Here is a 24,066-nt window from a genome sequence, read left to right on the forward strand (position 1 = left end):
TTCACTAGAGAACTGCAGCTTCAAACCAAAATACTAATGCAGAGCTTTCAAATACTTAGCTATTTTGCACGGCAGGTCTGTCAGCTCAAAGTGAAGAAAACACTGAAATATAAATTGCACGTTTTCTTACCAGAATCCCTTTTAATTCTTTCATTGCACTTTCAGAAGGCTTTGGTGTCTCTGGCTGTAAACAAACATAACAAACATATGTTAAAAAAACACGTGCTTACTGATCTGGCCCAGCTGAAACGGACCGTGGCAGACTTTGCACAAGGATCTACTGCACAGGCATGCAATTGTATCACCTTCCCGTGCTCTGCCCTCTCACAAGTCTGTGGCTAACATTCAAGCTATTTGCTTATATAGTGGAAGAGAAGAGCCTCAGCTCAACAATTAACATGGTAAATCCCAGCCCACACGTAAAGAAAGATTATACTTCTATGAAGACAGCAAGCAGTATTGTATAGCATCAGTGCATGAATATGGTTAGGAGTGCTGCATAAAAACATTGCTAAATACAGTATACTTCTTGATCTTTCCCTTTAACCAATTCAGTTATTCCCTCTGTGCTTTTTCTTTCTCTGCAGCCATTTGTTTACAATAGGTTTGCTTTCAGTTCCTTTCTGTGTCAAAGAAACTGGGCTTCTACTTATGTACTGTTGGTCTCACTTTTTTTTCCTTCAGATATATGCTGCCCTAATTTGTTTTATTCAAAATCAAGCAGAGCAAAAGAGGAAAGCAAGGCAAATGTATTCTTTTGTATGCTTTGTAGAAAATCTGATTTGTTTTCAGTATAAATTACTATGCTCAGTTAATAGCATTGCTTTGCAATTTATTCCAAACCTTTGTTTTAGGTCTGCTTGACTGGTTGACTGGTCTCAGATGAACTCCCTTTTTAATTCTGTCCATCATTTCTTCAACAGCTTGTCTCTTCAGATCTGTTACTTCTTCACCTGTTCCAAAATCAAAGAGCATATCACATTCCAAATATGAACTACAGAGGAATATTAGAAAGAAAAAAAAAGAAACAAAAAACATGTTAAACAGATAGCCTCGTTGACAGCTTGTTTGCCAGACATAGCCAGTCACCATAATCATGCATTAGTTTCAGTGATGAGCTGGCATTTACCTGCAGCAGTCCTTCCTGCCTGCATGTATGGTGCTCATGCACTATCCAAATCAATGCTTTTTGCTCAATTTTATTAAAAACATAAATGATAAGCATAAATATATAACCTTATTTTTCTCTGAATAAGTAGTTTGTTCACAGGGTCTTCCTTAAAAGACCTCTCTCTGTCTTACCCTCAGTGTTCCCCACAACGAGGGGCTAACTTACACTATATACACCTAAAAGGCGTTCCCATTTTCTGTGTGATGGCAGAAGCCAGCCATCTTACCTCTAGTTATCAGGAATTCTAGTTACTGGATTCAGGGCTATTTGGGATATTTTCTATCAGCTAAACCATTGCAATCTCTTCAAGGATAAAAGGGCAGTGTACGCATGGTGAGGATGCAGCTGGGGACTTCTCAGATGCCAAAGAGCAGAGTCTGCACGTGGTCTGGACAGAAGCAGGGCCCAGATCCCCAAAAACTCAAGGGATGCCCTAACTCCACTAACTGTGTGGGAACTGCGAAAGCTCAGTGCCATAGGCTGAAGTACCAAGGACTACAGAATATGGCCCCACTGCCACTGATTGCATTCGTTGCAGCTCAGGAGACATTTCCACAGCTTCATTAACACAGGACAAGCTGATCCTGCCCAACAGGGCCTACAGGCAGCCCGTTACAGGGCCACCACATCGCTTGTATTTCACATGGGCTTAAGAACTTTGCTGAAATGCTATGTCAACATCTTTGACCAAACTAAAACCACACATTTAATAATATTGAGTTAAAGGGCAAAACTTAAACTGTCTGATTTTCAAGAGATTCTGTATCAGGCCTGCAAAGTACTCAGGTGGAACTAGAGGCTGCGTGATGAACCTAACCAATGCCTGTTAACTTATCAGCCCTCTGGGTAACATAACAAAAGACACTTAATGTGACATACTGAAAAGAGGAAAAAAAAGACTACTTAAACAGAATACATGGAGAAATATGGTTGATGCTATTCAAAGCTACAACATTGTACCTTATATAACAGGAATTTTAAATAGACTTTTGCTCTCTCACTTGTCAGAGTACTATTGATGATTCATAAAAATGCAGTTTCTGTATTGTAATCCAATTTAATGTCAGACTTTAATTTCACAAACAGGCTGTTTCAAATATAAAAGCTTAATTGGTGGTACGGGATAGAAACCACTCATTCTAAGTCCTTAACAAGGGTCAAAACAAGCCTCGGGGTGAACATAATAACTAGATCAACAAATAACTTTCCCCTTCTTTATTTTTATTTTAAGAACTATTAAGCTCTATTAGGAGAAGAAGCAGTTCATATATGATTGAAGAAAGGTCAGAACTGCTAAAGTTTGCTAATAATGAAAGAATAAAGTTTTGAGAACTCATTGTAAATTTCATAATATTTCCTGCAATCACTGTTTGCAACAGTCTCAACAAAGAGGTGTAATCAAAACACCTAGGATGCTTCAAGGTAAGGAAACTTGATAAAAGAAGGCAACATAATTGAACTGTTACTGAAAGATAAGATTGACTCTTCATCAGGGATCTCAGTACAAGGTCACGTCTCTCATGTTTCCCAGACCAGCAACATTATTTCTCTCAGACTGGTAACCAGTTCCCAAAGGTTCCCCAAGGAACCTGCCCAAATCCACTCCACTCCTCGTTTCCTCACCTAACTAACGGGAGTGGTAATGCTTCCTTTCCCCCACTTCCTGCTTGTTGGTCCCATCCGATAATCCAGCCGTGCTTGCAACACTGCTGCCATCTGCTAACAGCGATTTTTCCTTAACAGTCATACCCTATACCTATAATTTCAGCCTGGTTCCCTTCTGCAGGCCCCTTCTTTGTTTAAGTGGCACCAAACGAGTTAAGCAATTCAATGCAAACAAACTCCTGCTGTTCCAGAAGGAAGAGAGAAACAAAGAGGAAAACCTTGGTTATTTAACTGGCAACACTTGTCTGACTAGCTCTGACTCTTCAGGCAGGCATGATCACTCGTAAATCTGTACTTAACTCCCGTTCTCAACCTAATAAGTTTCCAGCTTCCATTAACAACAATAAAATGCAATTTCAGCTGTTACTTGGCATGCAGAGCCACCACAGTGCAAGACTGTTTTGTTTTAGTTCTTTAGTATTATTAAAGGATTAGCATTGCGGTCAGCTTTGAGTGGTAATTTCAGAAGATATGAATCGAGGGATGAAAACTGAAGCATTTAAACTAGCTCTGTGGAAAGGCTTTGGAGGGGAGAACTCACAAAAAAAGAAGCCATTCTAAGCCGGAAACTTCCCTGTGTTGTCCAGTGTATAGCCTGTGCTTCGCTTAATGATTGCTAGGTTTGTTCTTCTGCTTCTTCCAGATAACCTGTGGACGTGCAGAGCACTGGACGTGCTGTGGCTGCACCTACACGCTGTAGTGTGTCCACTACACATTAGTCGAGCCTCTTAATGCTGTTGTAGTGTAACTGCTACTGGCAGTAGCAATTGCTAGGGTGAAACTCAAGCTGCTTGGCGTCATGCTAGTTATACCAACAGCATGGAGCCTAAATTGAACCCAAAATCTCTCCCCATCCATTTCACACAACACATCTGCGTACCCAGCTGAGTGCTCACCTCGTCAGGTCCTTCTGCAAGTCTGTAACAAACATGACCACCCTCTCCCCAGTGGGGGGAGGAAAAAAAAAAAAAAGGAAGGAAGATACATGTTTCTGCCACATCAGTGAGTGAAATCAGTGTTCCAACATATCTGACAAGCATGACAGCGAGAAGCAGAAAGATAAGAACTTTTTTATGATTACAGCAAGTGCTAGGTCTTCCCCTAAGGTTTTTGATCTGCAGCCTCAAAGATTGTTCATACTAAAACCCGTTTGGAAAAAACAAATTTGATGCTGACTGCAAGCTCAGTTGTGGGGGCACAGATAGCTTAAGAGGGCTATGGAAATTCATTTGGGATCTCAAGGAAGCTTGCATGACCAAAGCTACGATGCCAAAGTTACCATCTGCAGTCTCAGAGCTCATAATACCTAGGCTGCAACCACACTTCTGGACTGCAAGGCAGATGAATATGCTGGGACACAGACAGTAATTGTTACGTTGACAATTGCGAGCATTTGCACAACTATCTGTACCCAAAGTTCATTTTCACTAGCTTGGTTTGTATTATCTAGTGAACAATCCACAGAACTCGAGAAAGGATGAGCCATACCTGACTCCTGCTGAGGAGGTTTCTCCTTCTTGCTCACATTGGTGCTGGAGTGAGATCTCTTGCGAATCATTGACATGAGAGACCTTTGAGGAAAATGAAACTGCAGATTGTCATTCTGTCCTCTGTTACACACTGCTAGAATGAACCCTGAACATGACACACAAACAGCTTGCTTATACCTGATTATACAGCTACTTACAAAAGACTCATTTAACTGTTCTTGAATGCAGATGTACGTACTGAATTACCCCCCACAATGCCTCCCATCAAAACGCACCAGAGAAATGTATTTCTTTTTAACAGACATTAGGCACAAATCAAAACACTTCAGATTTGAATATTAAAAGACAGTGTCTCATTGTGACACATGACAAACTGAAGCTGTTCCAGCATAAAAAAAGGAAGGAAGAGCTGTAGATGTTAAAGTGAAGTATTATTCTCCAGAGGACACTTAAATATGGTGATCAGTATCTCCTCACCAACTCCAAGTTTGTAATCTTCTTATAGTGTCAAATAATTATCCCTTCACTACAGTCAAAACGTAAAAGTCCAGACGAGGAAATGATTCATCTTAGAGCCCGAGCATAAGCTCCTACATGCAACGAAGGTGTTAGTGGGGCCTAACCCTCCCCAGTGCTCCTTACAGAGCCCAGTGAGCTCCCTAAGATAAGGGGTCAAAGCTCTTTCCCAGGAAAAAAGCATCCAGTGCCTAGGTTCTGAAACAACCTTTGCTCACATAAACTTCACAGTACTTGAAAGAAATACTCTGATTTAGCTACTACAGCGCTTAAAATGGATAGTGCTATCCATCCCAATTAGTAAAGGACCCAAGCTTAAAAAACAAACCACCACCACCCCCAAGCTAATTCATTCTATTAGTGAGAAAGAAGCAGGCAAATCAAATGAGTTAACGAAGGTAAAAGGAGCAAAAGATGGAACACAATTGTTCAGAAATAGTTTAGACTGGATTTCTAGAAACAGAGCACCATGCACAAAGGGTTGAATTCTGCCTACTAATCATTATTTAACCCAGCAGTTAGCAAGACTCCTGTACGTACGTTCTATTACAGCAGTGCATTGTAGTAAATATTTTATTTAGGGCTCCACATATTTGGGCCTACTGCCCGATACATCATATTGGTCAGCTTTTTTATGGTCCTTTAAAAAATTCAGTCTTAATTTTGATGATTTTGCCCAAACTGCTTAATGATGGGGTGTTTTTGTTTTTTTTTTTTCCTTTTTTTTTTCTTTTGCTGTTGTTGTTTTGTGGGTTTTTTTTGTTTGTTTTTGTTTTTAAGTTTTGAAAACAATTGTTGGAACTGAAAACTGCATTTTCATCACTGGTATCTGACAGGAAGGGGCACACACTAATAATCCAACATACCCTTTGGTTCAAAGGGATATTCTTAGCTGCAGATTCAGACAAGCACTTCACAAGTCTATAATTACAGCTATCAGGTGAACAGGAAAAAAAAAAACTCCTAAATTTAGGAGTCAGGTATCTCTCCTCCGAAGTCACAGTCTAGACAATTGATTAGGCTTGTGATGGCAGACACTGTTCACAATTGGTCAGGGTGCAAATCTGTTAGCAGGTGGGACAGGAGAGTGTCCTGCTGGCAGAGTGGAAGAAATGAAGTCCAAGGCAGACAGAGAAAATCTTTTTTTATTTAAAGACACGTTTCTTCCTTGCATGCAAGCTCATGTGATGTATTCTGCTTTAGCAAAGAACATTAATGCTTGACGCTTGATTTAAACACTTACCGTATAGGGTTAGGAGGAGGCGGAGGAGGAAGAGGAGGAGGCGGAGGTGGGGGAGGAGGAGGCGGAGGATTTTCAGACTGGTGTACTCGTTTTTGAAGTTCATCAACTGTGCAAGAGAAATGAAAAAAATAAGAGTCAGTTCTCTGATTCTCACACATCTACTCTAAAAGCGATTCTGATGTCTTACACCAAAAAAAAGCTACTAATTAACCAAAAAACTAAACCACTCAGTTGCTAGGAAGTCCTATTTTGGGTAATATCTTTTCTAAGACAGCTGAGAAGAACTCATAGGCCTGCCTAGACATATTTTTAAGGCTAGCTGATGTAAAGCTCCAACACAAAACAGCTCTTCCAAGCAACACTGCTAACAAGCTTAAAAGATAATACTGCTCTTAAGGATATGTTTCAGAAAAGCATGGTTATACATGTAGTCTTACCTAAGGACAGGGGTTTTGGCCTTCTCTGACAGGGGTTCAGATGCTTTCCTCACCAGCTATCGTAAACTAGCACCTGCTTAGCCCTTAAGCTGAATAAAGGCTAAAAGCAAAGGCACACCAAAATAAAAAATAGGCCCTCCTTATAGCGAGGCACACACACCAGGGGCCCTTCTTAAAAACAGTTTTAAATACAGAGCAATAAATAAATAATTTTCCTCATTCCATTTTGCTGATTTTTAAAAGTAGGAAAGAGGATACATTTTGGATGAATATGAATGATTCTTTCACGTAGAAACCCATTCAGATGTATACATCCAGTTGTAAGAAGACTGAGGGCAGGCTTAGAACAGCATTTTTATACCTTACTGAACTTCACAAGGTTATTCTTTCACATGCATTCTGGACATGATTGTTCTGTGGTTGAAGGCAACTGCTGAAACTCTTGTGTGAAGCACAGATTTGGATCCCAGCTAGAGAAGCTGTTGCTTCTTGGGTCTCAAATCCAACATGTAATTCTTTTAGACATGCACCACTCACACACCTGATTGTAGTTCTAAAATGAAAGTTACTACGTGATGTTACCTGTATGCTTTAAGTCTCTTGCTTTTTCTTCAGAGCTCTGACACTTAAGCTCTAGCTCCTTTTTATCTTCCTCTAAAAGTTCTAGCTGCTGTTTAAGACGACTGATCTCCTTATGCAGTGCTTGATTTTCCAGCTTCTCTTCCAATTCTTTGATCTACAATTGGCAAACAACAGCATTAATTACAATAAAAGGTGGGTTTTGTCCTTCCTTTTAACAAATTAGGCATAGTTATTCCTGAGAACATGACGTTGCAGTATAGGAATGAACTACAACCCCTAGAGAGAGGACAAATTTTGAATAAGAGCTAGACAGATTTTTCTGAGAAACGTCAGAATTTTCTATCCTAACCCTAAATTCTCTCATCTCCTTCCTAAAATACGTCTTTTAGACCAAAGTACTTCAGCTGTAAGCCTTTCCCTTTTTCTTTTTAAGAAGTTTTTAACACATGAATTTTGTTTCGGACTATTTCTTCATTTGAAGCATGAGAATATTACCATTTTTGTTCTCTTACTGACTGCTTCCACTGATAGCTTGGCTATTTAAACTCCCTTGTCTCAATTCACGCAGATGTCAGTGGGTGAAGCGTGGAACATCAGCGTTAGAGGCAGCAGTCAGGTGAAGCGCAGCAATCGTTCCCAACTCCTTAAATATATACAATTTGCTCTAGACTTCAAGGAGACAAAGATACAGAGGTTTTCTATAAACAGGCAACTATTCTTCCAAAATACTAGTTCAGAAGCATATGAGATTACATAGTCTAAATACTGTTGCATTCATAAAAGCCCAGGAATGGTGTACCTCTTCCTAGCACTCCATTACCAGAGATTTAAGAACGGACCTCACAGCTAAGTGAAAACTCAATTTCAGGCTTTTGGTGAAGCAGTGACGATTTATCCCGGTTAAAGACTGATCTAGGCATCCATTTTCAAAGGCTATATTTATTTAGATCATTGCACTTTAGATCCTATCATGACATTTTGCAGCCTAGCTTTTCCCTGGTTCCAGTATGTCTGGCTGCTCTATGCAATGAATTTCTTTAGCAAGAGACCAGACTGCTAACAGGAACTGCTTACCTCTCACCTATGATTGTCTTAGTTTACATCACCTGTTCTGTCATCTCTTCTCCGCTTCAAGAAACTTCACTTAATGCTTATAATTAAGCTTGTGCTTTAGAGACATCCAGAAAAAAATACTCCCCAAACCCAGAGCATTCAGGCTGAAAAACCTTCAATTGTTATACTCATGTCTTACTAGTGACCCAGAAGGAGGGAATCACTATTTTCTCTGAAGTTTAATTTTTAGACTGTAAACTCTTCCACGGGGCGAGATAGCAAATAATTCTTAACCACAAATCCATGACAATTCACAGCAGTCCTTAAATTCAGAAGGATGTCAAAGATTTCTCCATTAGATGAAAAGTAATCTAGTTTTACCTTTTGTTGGTGTTGAAGTCTCTCTTCCTCTAATGTATGGGTTAGCTTAGCATTGTCATCCAAAGCCTTCAAAAGCTGCTGATCAGGAGCAGCGTTTTGCAGAAGCAGCTGACTTTGCCTTTTCATCTTGTTTTGTTCAATAAACATCTGCCAAAACAAAACCCACCCCCAAACAAAAACAATAGTTAAGCAGAGTCTAAAGCTATCCTTGGGGGAAAAAAAAGGCAGCTGGAAAAAAAGTGAAGAAGTTAATGCTGTATTAATATGGTAGGGGTGGAGGGGAAGATGGTGAGAAGGAAGGGGAAAGGGAGTCTGAGAATAAAATTTACACGAGCTGAGCTCACACTGAAAGGAACCAGAACAACGCACTGCAGCACCTCTATTACCTGCATGCTGGCAGCGTAAATAATTTAAATACATCTGAATTTTGTTTCCTGGAAACATGAATAATCCAATTCTGGAGCTCTGGAAAGATTAAAAGAACTCAGGGTGAAGGAAGAAATAGCTTGTGAATTCATAGACATCTCATACACATCAGCAAGCCTTGGCATAAAGCCCTCTTACTGTACTGTTACCTGGGTATGTGAATGATGAAGTGCCTTTGGGAAATGAATTTCAGCTCATGTTTGTGTAATCAGTGTGTAGACACCCTTGGAAAAGGCATTTCAGATCAATTTCAGCCTTCTACTTCTAATGCTTGTGTTCTTTTCTCTTCACCAGTTATATTTTTGATGCAGGGAATGGATACATTAGGAAAAAAAAAATCCAACAGTCTAGAAGCGTGACGCTGACACAAATACCACACCTCTCTCTAGGCTTCACCTGAGAGATGCAGAGGCTGTCAGCATGTGCAGTTTCCCTAAGATCTGCTCCTTTCAGTATGTTTGGGAACTTGGAGAAAAACAAAACAAAACAACAACCATTTCCCGCCCCAAAAATTACTCAGTGAATTTATTCTGCATCCTGCTGTCTCTGGGTGCCCACCAAGCAACAAGAGCTTCCACAGGATCCTGTCCCTGTTGTTACAGCAGCAATGGGGACCGGGCCACGCCAAGACTGCAGATGAGTGTGCACAGGCCAGCAAAGCATGCCACTTATGGCAGGAGAACTGAGAACAGCCAGAGACTCCCTCGGACTGTTGAAACACTGTCCTATAGCACAGCAAAAGCAAGAAGATAGTTTTAAAATAAAATATTAGAAACACAAAAGTTCCATGAGATCTTTCCAGGTTCCCACACTACTTACTCACAAGCCAAAGTTACAGACACTACATGCTGATGAATGGTTTCTTCCTGCCCAGTGCTACTGCACTGCCAGCTGATTTTAAAATATAGTCAGATTGTAAAGAAACATCATCTGACTCAGATTTGTAAGTGAGCACTCTGCCCTGTGATTTGCAGACACTTTAACTGAGTCTTTCTAGAAAGCAACTCTCTTTCTAACAGTAGGTACAGCATGAGAAGCCCCCTGCCTGCGCTGAACTCACAACGTATCCTGCTTGACCCTGCATGCCAAGAAGAGTCAACTGATGTTGACTCGATGTCTATATACAAATAAAACCAATAGTGAACACTTCATCGGGCAAAGCAGTGCCATGAGGGAAGTCATAAGAACTGGAAGCATTCAGTGAAAAGGAAACAATGAACACAGACTCTAGTACTAGAGGCTAAAAGGTTGGAATCAAAGCTACCCACACCAACCTGTAAGGGTTTGCTTTGGTATTGCAACTCTGCTATTTGTTTAACATCTTAAATTCTTAAAAGAGACTGCTCTTTGGAAAAAAAAAAAAAAAACAAAAAAAAAAAAAACAAAAAAAAAAACCATGCTTTAGACTACACCTCTGACCCATAGAACCTTTTAGGTTGGAAAAGACCTTCAAGATCATGAAGTCCAGCCATCAACCTGACCCACCAAGTCCCACCACTATCCATGTCCCCTAGTGCCACATCCATGCACCTCTTAACCCCTCCAGGGATGGGAACTCCACCTCTTCCCCAGGCAGCCCCGTTCCAATGCCTGACCACGGTCTCTGAAGGAATTCTTCCTACCGTCCAATCTTAACCTCCCCCAGTGCAACCTGAGACCATTTCCTCGTGTCCTATCACTTGTCACATGAGAAAAGGGACTGACACCTTCCTCGCTGCAACCTCCTTTCAGGTAATAGTAGAATTTCCCCTCAGCCTCCTCTTCTCCAGACTAAATAACCCCAATTTCTTCAGTTACTCCTCAGAAGTCCCGTTTTCTAATCCTCACTACAGAACTCAACGCTGTATCAAAGCCTCCTGTCTCCTGTTAAATCAGTCAAAAAGTTATTTAACCCTGAAAGAATCAACATCTCTCTATAAGCCACCTCTGTGCAAACTGGACAGCTTATCTACAGTGAACTTTCAAAGCAACATGAAAACCTGAGTTTTATTCATTTTATTTATTTATTTTGAACTGGAGAAGTGTTTTGAGGCCTTAATTCCAGATTTTTCCCTATGTTTCTGTCACTAAGACCAGCAGAACAGGGTTGCTCCAGCCTGAAGGAGCAGAAACCTACCAAAACAAAAAGAAATCGCATATAATGACTTCAGCAGATACTTCACCAAGTGTAGAAAACACATATTCACTTCGTTACATGCATTTCTAGAAGGAAATTTAAAAAGTTCTCTTGAAGAACTACATGAAACCTTTTCATTGGGAAGTTTTCACAAGAAGTCCTGCATTTTCCATTCACTTTGTAAGTTTTTTTCACGATATGGTGAATATGTCACTGCTTACAATAAATGTGAAAGGGTCTTCACCACCAAAAAAATCCCAAATATCTTTTAACTTAATTTTGCAATCAAACATGTGGGAACCAATCTCTAGTGGGGAGTCCCATCCATTCCAGAAGTTACTTACACGCCTGTAACTTGAAGTACCAGCATATTCTAAACGGAAAGGACAAAATAGACAAGATGGTCAGGGCTGATAAAGCAGAAAGAGAGCTGGTGATGAGCCGATCGTAAGTTTTTGAGAGGTTGCTCTGTGTGTTTGAAATGGGACAAAAAAAGACCCTTCAAATCAATTCTAATTTAAAATTGACAACAGTCACTTCTTGCTTCAGCAGGGTAGAAACCCATCTGCCTGCACAGCCCTGAATATTAATTAAAGCAACTGCTGAAAGGACAAAAAAGCTACTAACAGGATTATTTAGACCAGGTGGAACTTAACCAATTGATGGATTAGTTCCGACCCTGGCACCTGCTAGACAATTACCTGCAGAGTATCCCAAACAAGGCTAAAAACATCAGTCAGTGCTGGGGAAATCTACTGAAACCATGACTGCGACTAAAGGCAGACCACAAAGGACTTACACCTATCATCATCTTTTTAAAAATCTCCAAGTGTTGCACAAACCAGCTGCACATCTTTCCCCGAGTTCACAAACGGAAGCTCTGAAGTGCAGAAAATCTGGGACTTGGCTACGTTCCATCGGCGGGGTTTGCACAAAAACCGGGGGAGGGAGAAAGAGAGGGGGGATGAAATCCTGAAAATAATAAAAGCTCTTCCCTTGACCTCAATGAGGCCACACCTCGTTCTCAGAGCCCTGCTCTAACCGTTACCCACACAACGTTTGCTGCAGCTGGTTTTTGTTTACAGCAGAGTTACCAAAGGAATTCTTCCTCATTAAGAAAAGTTAGAAAGCAACTCTGCTGGTGTCAGGTCCCTGGGAACTGTGATCCTTGTTCAAGTAACGTTCAGAGTACAACTGGATGCTTTCCAACTACCACTTCTCCCAGGAGCAAAATGAGGCCAAAGGAAATGCTTCAATATCCATACGTTGTTATGTTCCTATAAATCATTCGAGTACTCACTATATGGAATAACATTTTTGGCTTAGCTCCAGCTTGAAAGAGAAGAATAATGCCCAAGTACCGCAGCACTGCTATAACAACGTAATCATGGGCAGCATAAAGTGAAAGAAAAATCAACAGGAAACATTATCAGCTATAAATACAGTACCAATAGAATCATACAGTCATTTAGGTTGGAAAAGACCTCTAGGATCATCTGGTCCAACCTTTAACCTAGCACTGCCAAGACAGGTATGTATCAAGGCAGAGTCAAACCTTGGAAGCCTCAAATAGGAAAGAGAACAAAATCAGTCAACTGACCAGTTGGTCCTCATGTCAAATCCCTGGCAGCACTGCTCCATCCCCTCGTGAGGAATCAACACATCATCCTCATGGAGTGGTAAAGCATCCATTTACATGTGCCATAATTTACAGCAGACAATGTCTTTTGCAATATGGATACCCTGAAGCCTTATATTCCTGTGTCCAGAAGTGAAGTAAGTCCCCAAAAGAGGAAGGCTCAAGGCACTTGTACATCCCCAAAGGAACAGGCTGTCTGCAGGATTTTATGTGATGTGGGAGAAAGAGTGATTGACAGATTATGGCTTGACAGGGCACTACGTGGCTCTAAATTCAGGAGGTACTCTGGTTCAAAATATAATTCCAGGTGTGGATTTTAGTTCAGTGGCTAATCAGGAAAAAAATATATACGCACACACTTCAACCTCGTGACTGCTTAACCGTGCTGCTTTATGAAGGACATCTGGGCCTGTAAGCTTCACTGCATATGAATTTTACAGCAGGAAACAATGGCTAGTGTTTTTTGATGGAAGAGCTGAGAAACAGACATATCTCATTAAAACACATTAAGAAACTCAACCATAGTTTGGACACTGACCTAGAAATGCTCTCTCTACACTCAGGCTCAATGCCGCATATCAAGCAATGACATTTGCCCAGGAGGAGTTACAAAGCCTTTGTGTTTTAGTGTGTTCATAGGTTTCTGAAGTGCTACTCAGGAGAAAAGCTACACCAAATAAATGGGTTCTATAGTTGGGATACAATCCAAAAAACTTGCTTCAGCACGTGCTTAGCTTTAAGTGCACGTGGCATTACTCTGATCTGAAAGTTTTGTATCTGGTGCTTATATTCTTGCCTCAGATCTGCTTCTATAGAGTAACTATCATGAGATGTCAGACAAAGACAAGACTGCTCCGACAGCTAACAAAAATGATGTGACGTATGGGAAACCACAGCGATGCATTTCTAGTAATGCGCTGTGACCCTCATAGCCTGGGATTTTCAGCGGTGCTAAAAACTAACACTAGATTTTCAAACTGCCATAGAAAATTGACCAACTTGATCACAAAACAGGACACAAGTATAAGCAACGTGCAGTAATCAGCAGCCAACAGCCACTCTCCTCTTTCCAGATAATGCAAAATAGTTATTGTTAAGATCTGATTTTGTTTTTACAAGACAGAGCATTATCAAGTTTTGTGGCTGAAAAGAAGAGGTCTAACTAATTTACTCAGAATGCGGGAACTGGAGTAGGTGAGTTAACCCTATTTGACGCCCAACAGTTGCTTTTCACCAAAGAGGTGTTTGGATCTTGTATTTCAAAGGTGAGAAGACAATCCTCATCGGCATTGTGACTTCCTAAAAAACACAGTATTACTGCACAGCCTGCTTCATAGAAGAGGGATTGTCAAACTACAGCACTCTTCCATTATTTGCTTATGAACTACAACTGCCCAAGGCTCAAAATAAAGGAAGGAAAAGAAAAAAAGATTCTCTTTTTTTACTTATGTTACTTATTTATTCATCTTCTAATCTCCCATAGTTAACAGTTTTCTTTTTGCCACGGTACAAGTGTAGAAATACAAGCTGTAAGGCTCACAGTCCTACAGCATTTAGACACCATCTAATATACTCAGAAATAGATCACACACCACATGAAAGAGGAGGAAACCTCTTCACTTTTTTCCCCGATAGAGTAAGTGCCTGAACAGACACAGACACACAAAGAGAGAGAAAGACCAAAGAGAGAGTTTCCTAGAACGTACATCTGTTACCATTTCACAAGCCTGTTCTGGGGAAAAAGCCTGATGAAACGTGTTAGTGTTGCATCATGCTTCAAAAGTGGTAACATTCAAGCTTAGGTGAATTGAAGTACTAACCACTTACCATGTCTCTTTAACTATTATTTCCAGTTCAATCAGTTGGACTGCAAATTAATTATCTTTGGCCACCAGTTTCTGTCCAACTATTGGTAATGCACAGAGCACAGTACTTGTAAGCACGGACTTCTCTAGGAATGCTGGGTTTGCTGTATCCTCTCACAGATGTAGCACGTTAATGCAGAAGTCCTCACAAATTAACCCAAAAGGTCACAAATGCATCTAACGAAGAGTTCTTTGAGAGCTCATGTCTAGCACAAGTCATTGAGACAACAAAATTCATAGCACACAACCCCATGAGCAGTGCAGACATCTGTGAAGAAGGGCAGTAATTTTTCCTATAAAATAACAGCCACCTTTTATCATTCAATACTGGAAGATTCAGTCCCAGTAATGTCAGCTGTGAACTGGCACAGGTAAGGGATAGAGACATTTTGAGGTAAACAAGTGAAATGCAAAGATGTTATTGCGTTATAGATAAGTACAAACACAGACGTAGGCATAGCCTACTTTTTGCATGCATCCCTAAGTGCTGAGAGTTGGGGGGAAGTCAGGGAAAGATGGAACAACGCACGTTACAGACTCACTTTCATTTTCAATACATCTGGATGACAGCTCCTTTGAATGCAACCTCTCAACCCACAAAATATTTCACAGATAACCATAAACACTTGGGAAGCCCTTCATTTTTTCCAAGTTGCGTGATTTGAAAAAAGCCTGTGCTAGTCACAGAAGTGAGAGGAACCCTAAAATTTTACCTAACAGCTCAACACTCCCTTTCTATTTACCCGAGATGCAGCGAAGAGAAAACAGGGGCTCGCCACTAACTTTGAGAGCATGCTGCCTCTTCTCGGGGAGGCTTCCAAAGGAATTTTAGGTGCAGGGGTTGTCCCCATGCCAGCACACACGACAGTAATAAACCGTTCACTTTACAAAATATTGTTGCAAGGCAGGTTGTATGCTTAATAAACCATTTATGCCAGATTATTTTTGTTAAACTCCTGGGATTTTCACATTGCTAAGACTTTCAATTTACATCTTGCACTGTGTTCCACCCCTTTTGGCTTGCTTTGGCTGAATGTATTGTATTTTGCTCATCTTTGTGGAAGAGTGCTTTTCAGGGCTAGCCTCTATATTATTGCGATGGCCTTCAAGATACTCTCTGCCTTCCTTTGTTTGCTTATAAACTGCTCTACAAAGAGCTGAGAGATCTTAAAGTGTCTCTTAAAACATGACACTAGAATTCTAGTTAAGCTTGCCAAGATTCCTGTGTTAACAACCCTGTTTTATTCAGGTAGGTACAGATTTTTCCATGCCCCCGCCCCTTACACACTCTATTTATTTAGTTCTTTTATGCAGATTCCTGTACCTTTCACAATGGATTGTGACTCACTTCAAACCCTCTTTCTTTTTCCTTCCCCCTCTCCACACCACGGCTGACAATATTTACTCAGTTTCTTTAGAACCTCTAAAGAGCATGAATTCTAATGTTTGAAGTTGGATCATTTTTGATTAATTAAATATATATTATGGTGGTGCCAGCAGCATGACTATAATTAAAGCTGTATTTGATTTTTTTTTAATCAAAAGCTCTGATTTTCAAGTGTTCTCTCACTCCCATGTGCACTTGCTCCCTCCCTCTCCCTGTCTTTTCCCCCTGCCTGCACTTGCTCCTGCACACACTCACCTTCTGTTCTCTGTCACACCTGCACTCCCAGTTGCTCACATCCTGGGGCAAATCCTCATCTCTTGCAGAAGCACAGGATGGAAAGGGCATCCCTTGGAAAAGTCTGAGCCAGCCACTCGCGTGGGCTCCTCCAGCTGCAGCCCAGGAGGCCACAGTGAGGAGCAGGGGGCTGATCTGAACCCATGGGCCAACACCCCTGGCAGGGGAGGCTTCAGATGCCTGAGCCCTGAAAAAGTCGACGTGCCCCCCACCAAACAAGACCCTCTGTAGATGTTACGTCCATATCCAGGCTGTTGGAGATACCCTGAACTAATGCAACATGCTAAAATGTGCTATTCTACAGACTACGCCACAGCACTGCAGTGGCATGTGCATTACTCAGGGATCGGTTCCTTTCTCAAAGCACTCCGAGCAAGTCAAGCACGAAGCACTCAGCCCAGGGTGTTGCCCTTTGCTCGAAGTCCTCCCTTCCCTCAGCATCGCACGGCTTATCCCAACAAACCGCTGTGCCTTCTGTACAACTCAAGCAAAAAATCCAGCAGGATCTGTGTTTCAAAGAAACTTTTTATATGGGCAGAGAAAACAGAAGGCCAGTGAAAGCCTTCCACTGGGAAGCCAGGCCAACAATCACAGATTTTTAAACTAATTTGAAACACTGCCATTTCCCCAACCACAACTGAGCGGTGGCTTTGTAGTCACACGCTTCTGTATTTTTAAAAAAAAAAAAAAAAAAAGAATCCAAAAATCTTTCTGAATTGCATGACACAAAAGGAAAAGAGGTACACAAAGGGAAGACTAATGCAGGCCTGAAGCTCACTGTCCTAACAAACGCCGGAAGGACTTCAAGGAATGAAAAGCCTCAGCTGAAGAGCTACATTGTCAATCTGCCACAACAGCAGCCCATATTTTCATATTTCATTTATGCATATTTCCACATCCATAAATAATGGCACAAAAAAAAAAAAAACATGTACTTGTTCACAAATAACCTGGATTTCTTTGGCATTGTACTTAACCAATTTGCCTGTTGGTTTGTTATTCAAATACTAAAAATACCTTAAATATCATCTTTCAAAATGTGTAGCTGTCTGAATATTGCAGTTATGAATCTGAACAAAGGCAACATTCTGGGCCCAGAGTATCAGATAATATTCTTTTATGACCTGAAAACCAACTTAACTATGCAATTACAAATTACTCATTTCTGAGAGATGTAAGACCTTTACATACAATCTTTTACTGCCGGTTAATGAACAGAAGCACGTCATTGTTCCCTACTTCAGAAGAAAAAGCCGAGCAACAGTAAGAGATGTAAAATAGATGTTGTAATAATGCATGCTAAATGAATGTGCTTAATTCTTAGAAATTTATTTTCTGAAAATAGCAGTTCTGCAGACATCACAGCCAACAAAAACTGCTAAAAAAATTAATGCCTGCACAGACCAGTAACAGTCTTGAAAAAAACAAAAAAAACCAAATGAATATTTAAACAACACAAACATTTTGCCTAAAAACGTTTAGTTGCTAATAAACGTGTCTGTTGTAAATAACTTCACTGAAATTTGCAGGTCTCTTTTTTATTTCTGAAAAAAAAAAAAACCCACAGTGAACCTTTGACCAAAATCTAAATGCCCCAATGGCACTGAAGCCATGGCCAAGGGAGATGTCCAGCTCTGCACAGATGAATTTGGGCTTCATCTCACAGAGCTCTGTAAAAGTGGAGTCTGGAGGAGATTGTACATACAGTCTCTGATTTCAGAAATCACTGCTCTTGAGCGATTTTTCTCTCACATCAATTGACTCTAACAGTGTTCTGCAACGTCCACCTCCATAGCCCAAATTAGAGTTAGTTTTAATAACTAGTAAATTATTTTCACTTCTATCATTTCTTCTCCTCTTGGGAAAAAAATATGTCAGCTGTTTGAGCTTTGCTTGAAGTACAGTTCTATTTTTGACACATGGCAGAGATACTGACAACAGGCAGGAGACTGTAGGTATGTGTTTCCTGGAGGGTCACCGCAGTGGCCTTACAAAGGGGTGAACAGGGAAGTGCTGCAATAGGTGGAATAAGGAGAAAGAGAAGCAGTACCCTTGGCTCAGCTGCCATGAAGTTCTTCAACCTCTGTACATGGCACAGTCAGAGAGAGCACACGGTGACAGAGAGAGCGAGCACAAGCAACATCTGGTCGACTTCCTCACCCCTTGCTTCCAGATTTTTTAATTTGTATACAGTTTATCTCAAACCCACAAAATGTTTTGTTTAAAATGTTGTTATTCTATTCATACTCGAAGAAATCAAATAGCCAGCACAACACACACGATTAACAGAACACAATAAACACTTTCAGTGTTTTCTGTAGAGTTTCCAAATGAATATATGCCCTTGCTTACTGTCATTGACTGAATGCAGTTAGATGTACAGGAGTAATCAAATAAATATCTTTTTGTGAAAGAGAGAGAGGAAAAGAAAAAAAAAAAACAGCAGCAGCAAAAACAGAAAGCACAAGAGCTCTCTACACAGACAAAGTTGACTCCTGAAGGCTAAATATCTGTTTACTGGCAGCCCTGGTTTCAAAATCTGAAATCAGATATTTTCCTTATTTACAGTATTTCAATAATAATTACCTGTAATTTTGATGGATAATGGCTTTCTTTAAAAAACAGAGTTCCTTAAAAAGCAATTACTTAGGAAGTCCAACTTTTACTAAGGAAAACATTGTACACAGGGCACAGGTTAGAAAAGCTTGAAAACATAACCCAAGTACAGAGCTCTCAAAATCCAAACTGCAAACAGAAAAAACATGAGGAAGAAAACAAAACAAAACAAAACAAAACACCACCCTTATAATTTTATCAGGCTTTGCTCTATCAACAGAATGAAAGAGTTTGGCAGCATTTTCTGAGGCAAAGAGTTTCGCCAGCTAGAATTCATCTGTGGAATTGCTAGCCGTTCCATAATGCTATCCAGCACCTCTTTTCCTCTTTGGGAGTTCATACCTTTTTTAGCATACAGAAGCAATGTTTGTGGTTTTTTTGTTTTGTTTTGTTTTTTGTTTGGTTGTTTGTTTTTTTTTCCCCAACTAGAATGTTCTTTGCAATAGGTTATTCAAAAAGCATATTTTAAATAAGTAGCCAAACTTGCATAAACCTCAAACAATACTGTATTTTGCACCTTTCTTTTTACTTTTTTTTTGTGAATTCACTTTTTTTTTCTCCAGGAAAAACAAAATGCTTTAAATTGTATCTGTAGAAAGGCAACTCATCTTTCCCAGACCCAATCACTACTGAAATGTTGTAGCTGATTAAGCCCATAATAAACTTAAAGCTGCACTTTAAAAAAAGACAGAGGTAAGAGTACATGGATAATTCTGTAAAGGTTTATAAATTCTGTTGAAATAGTAAATCCATTTTACAGATGAAGTATGTGTGTTAGTTAAGTAGTGCGTGGAAATTCAAAGCCAATATTTCTATGAGAACGAGGAACTGAAATCAAGTCAACTATGTTAGTAGTAAGGTTTTGGCCAGACATCCCTTTTACTTAATTGCTCACCTCTTGGGCAAACGACTCTGCTTTCTTCCGTAGGTTCTTTTCCAGTTCAAAGTTTACATGAAGCTCTTCGTATTCCTCTACGGCCAGCACAGACACTGTTTACAAGAATGAAAGAAAATCAGAATTAGAAGCAGAATGGATAACAAACCATCAAATAAGAAGAAAGTACTGCTTGATTTATCCAGATAGGCTGTGTTTCCCCAGTACCGTGAATCCTTGAACAAAGATATAACTTAGTTTTATGTTTCTGCATACAGCACACACTGCAATATTTATCCGTTTTGCTTTAAACCTCACTATACATACACACTACTTTATACCCGTGCATGCACATCATCGCCCCATGCACATCTGCACATACAGGTATTTTAACACTTGAAAAATCTTTTAGAATGTTTTTTGCCTACAATAGGATGTGATTTTCTTCCCCCTTCTTATGAAGCTTATAGGCTACATATTACCTACTACCATCTTAAAAAAAACACCAGAATATTTATAGCTTACAATTGCAAAATGAGAATTAAACAATATCTATATTTTTTTCTGGATAACTCTCACAGAATTACTATTTCTCATCACTGCTCTTTGAGATGTAATAAAGAGTACGTGACAACTGGGTGTCTAGAATAGTCTACCCAGAAAAGGGAACAGGTTCTCTATCCTAGGAAATCCAGGCAGGCATAAAAGTTCACTTTTTCTCCTCTTCCCTCTCCTGTTGCTCCAGGGTTGTTGACTCTTATTAGTGAATAGACTGACATATAAATAACATTTTCATCTGTATGGAGTGATACTTATGAGTCAAGGATCAAGTTACCTGTTCCAGTCGAGGAATAACTACAGGTAGAGAGAGCATCTTCTGGTGGAGCTCAAGCTCAAAACTCCAATAACAGACACGAAGGTACCACAGATAGTATCTTGCTTACCTCTTTGGGCAACAGCAATCAAAGTCTCCAGAGAGCCTTGTTCAACCTACCAAGGTATTTTGGAGGCAACTGTATTTGCCTACCTGGTTTGAGGGAGGTTTGGCACATCCCTTTGCAAGAGATTTCAAGGGGCCTGAAGAAGAAAGCCGTGCAATCTTGCATTGCCTGTATTTAAACTGTGCTCACAAAAGCAAGCCTCACATGGGTGGCTAAAGCTAACTATGGGACATGCTTCCCCAAACTATTCCAAACACATCTCAGTCCAGATCAAGCATCATATACAAATTCTGTCTCACTGACTGCTTGTACTTTCCTAATAAGCTTTAGCTCTTACTGGCCAAAGACAGTAAGTCCAGAGTGATGCCATTGGATTTCTAACAGTATCTTACATAAGTTCCTTGCTTCTTTAGAAGCAAGTGTAACAACAATTTTTAAAGGTAAGCATAGGCCAGACAGTAGGATACACATCCCAGCCCATCTGACTCTCAAAATGATGGTTAAAAGAAACCACCACACTTATATTTAAGATAAATTCACCAACTCCGACTGTATGTATCAATTGCATAGCTCCAAGACAGCACCACATAGACACAGAATACAGTAGGTATCAAAAAGATACTTCAGTAACTCGTTTCAAGCATACAAAAAAATCTTGCTTTATGTTGCCAGCACATTAGGACCTAACCTTGTGTAACTCATCTTTTCTGGATAACAGGCAAACTTAAAACAAGGGGCTGTTCTTTTTCAGAAAAAATAAAACATTTCATTCTTCTGTGTCAGTTATCCAGTAGCAGCCTTGGCAGTTCCCTTTACCCAACAAAACTTTCAGAAACCCTTGGAAAAGTTTTGAGAGCTCTTTATTTTTCTCCCTGGGTAAGCAGGTAGAACACAACTGCAGAGGAACAACTTGAAAATAAATCAGAACGATTTCAGGCAGTGGGAATGTGTCTGCCCTATTCTGCTGTTTCTGCCACAGAGCAAAAAGTCTTCCTATTCTCCCATTCAACCTGCTATTTATACTGGCACATTTTCCTGGAGTAGAGACAGTCTAGAACAGTCCATGTGTTTACCCGGCATCTGTAGCAATGAGACCAAGTGTCAGATCTGGACTATAGTCACTGTTCTGCAACATGTCCTTTGAACTATAACATAAAAACTCTGATATATCCTTTGCAGAATATTCAAACATTTACAAAACCTGCTGAGACCACACACCTCTGTTACATTTTTCCAACAGTTTTTGCTGCTTATTAACTTCTGTTGTCAAAACAGCCTTTTCTTCTTTCACTTTATTCACCTAGAAAATTATAAAGAACAAATTAAAAAATAAGACTATTTTAATTAGTGGCATAAGGCATACAACACATTACACATTGCAAGCAACATTTCGCTTTCAGTAATTTTGTTTCTTAGGTTTAGCTTGATGTTAGTTTCCTGTGGGATAGGAAGAATTTTCACCCTAATTTACAGATCCCTATCACAGACAGCATTAAAAGGTTATGAACCAATCCTTCACACGGCACTCCCATGGTCCATTCTCACAGCACGTACCAGCCACAGCTACAAATGTAAAATCTTTTGAGTCTTTCAGGATGAGGCACCATAGCACCTGGTTAAAAAGTTACTAGCTCGCCCTTGACTGCTTGCCTTTAATATAGACAGGCTGCTGGATTTTTTGTTGTATTTGTGTTTTGTTTTGTTTTTTTTTTTCCCTTCCCTGGGCTCTGTTCATTGTTCAAGAGCTGTCAGCTGTCTCTTTCTGAATGCAAGTGTTGCACAGACAGGAAGAACCACTAAGTCCTGATTTGCATCAGTACATGGCTTATCCAGTTTTCAAGAAGGAATGAAACTGCTGGCTCAAAAAGCCAATTTGCTGGTCTAATTGCCATGACAGGACACTGCCAATGGCTAAACTCAAGGATATGCTCAATGAAGTAGCAACAGTGATTAAACCGCGAATTCTCCAAAAATATTTCTTGCATTTGGATAGGTTTAAGGGGAAAAAAAATTGTACTGCAGGCTGATGGGTGAGAGGATGTCAGGAAGGGGAGATAATGAAAATATGGGCATTAGAACAGATTATGAAGAATCATCTGCCAGCAACAGCAGCAGATTGGGCTCTGACATAGAAGGCCCCTTCTAGATGTGTGCCCTAAGTGGTACCTCATATGGGCAGGCTGGCAGGACTTTCGATTAGATAGTATTCAATTAACTTCACAACTGAGTGTTTTTAGCAAAATTAGATACAAAAAGTACCAACTACACGCTAACGTGGTCTCGCCTTCCATGGTACAATACATACTTCTTCAATTACTTCTACAAGTTTGCACCTCAGGTTTTCCAGTTCAATGGCTAAGGTCTTCTTTTCCTCATGAACAGATATGATTTGATCTCGCAGCTCTGCAGTTTGAGGAAGGAAATGAAAACATATTTTTATTTTATTCTTGGAAGAAAACAACAGAAGAAATGTCAGAGCAGTGCAAGCACAATCAAGTACAAAACAACTGTATGCAAAGCATCAGATGCATTCACGGTGCATCCTCAATAATTTAGGAACTTCGCAGAAGTGTCAAGTAACAGATCTATCATCAGGCTCCAGTTTCAGATTTACTCTATTGAGGTAATGTGCCTTGTTCAGCACTGCCACCTTCATTTGCATTCTGAATGATTCATTTCATGCTATAACGGGGCCAATCCTGTCACCACAGAGTGTCCTCAGCCCTACTTAGGAGACTGTCACATCACAGAGACTCTGGTACTCAGGTAGCAGAAAGCAATTTTTAATAGGCGTCCTTTAAAACAAAATAATGTACTTCAGTTCTTTTGGGATCATGAGTTCTCGTCACAAGGGAAATAAACACAACAACAGGCAGTTAATACTTGGGAGGTTTCCACTGAAGAAATTGTCCTGAACAGCTGCCAATTTTTAGTCTTTGTAACATGTGAACAGAGTCAGAATATAACCTTTACTGATGGAAGAGCTAATGCTTGTAATTTTCCCCTCAGAATTTTTGTTCCTTAATTATCAAAATATGAAATAAATTAAATTCACAATGGAATAAACCATTTGATTATAATCACTTCTTAACAGGAGATCAGTTTGCATACATAATATATCAAGGTTTAGGTTAACAGAAAAACACCACAAAATATGAATTTATTGATATATATTAGCTTTCAGTAAGTGCTCTCATTCCCCACCTGCTTCCAGTATTTCATAGCACTGCTGTTCATTGAATACCAGCCACCAGTTAAGAAAATTGTTGCTAATCAATTGCAGATGACGACAACATACTGGATGTCATTTTGTTTGGTTTCAGATCTCCTAAATGTCAATTCCTCCTCCCCTCCCCTCCCCTCCCCTCCC

General features: G+C 40.0%; 1 protein-coding gene across 3 annotated transcripts in view; it reads right to left on the reverse strand.

Moving 5' to 3' along the window:
* The window catches only part of SHTN1 (shootin 1), a 61,776-nt gene that overhangs the window by 13,348 nt on the left and 24,362 nt on the right, over window positions 1-24,066 (reverse strand). For all 3 annotated transcript variants that reach the window (XM_080597618.1, XM_080597619.1, XM_080597617.1), the window contains 9 exons: window positions 23,002-23,099; window positions 21,915-21,996; window positions 19,777-19,871; window positions 8,539-8,685; window positions 7,105-7,258; window positions 6,086-6,191; window positions 4,325-4,407; window positions 844-953; window positions 131-184 (listed from right to left, as the gene is read on the reverse strand). In XM_080597618.1, coding sequence (XP_080453744.1) covers window positions 131-184; window positions 844-953; window positions 4,325-4,407; window positions 6,086-6,191; window positions 7,105-7,258; window positions 8,539-8,685; window positions 19,777-19,871; window positions 21,915-21,996; window positions 23,002-23,099 — 929 coding nt within the window. The remainder of the gene's footprint in view (window positions 1-130; window positions 185-843; window positions 954-4,324; window positions 4,408-6,085; window positions 6,192-7,104; window positions 7,259-8,538; window positions 8,686-19,776; window positions 19,872-21,914; window positions 21,997-23,001; window positions 23,100-24,066) is intronic.

The sequence above is a fragment of the Anser brachyrhynchus genome (assembly GCF_964034855.1).
Source record: "Anser brachyrhynchus genome assembly, chromosome: 6".
Taxonomy (NCBI): Eukaryota; Metazoa; Chordata; class Aves; order Anseriformes; family Anatidae; genus Anser; species Anser brachyrhynchus.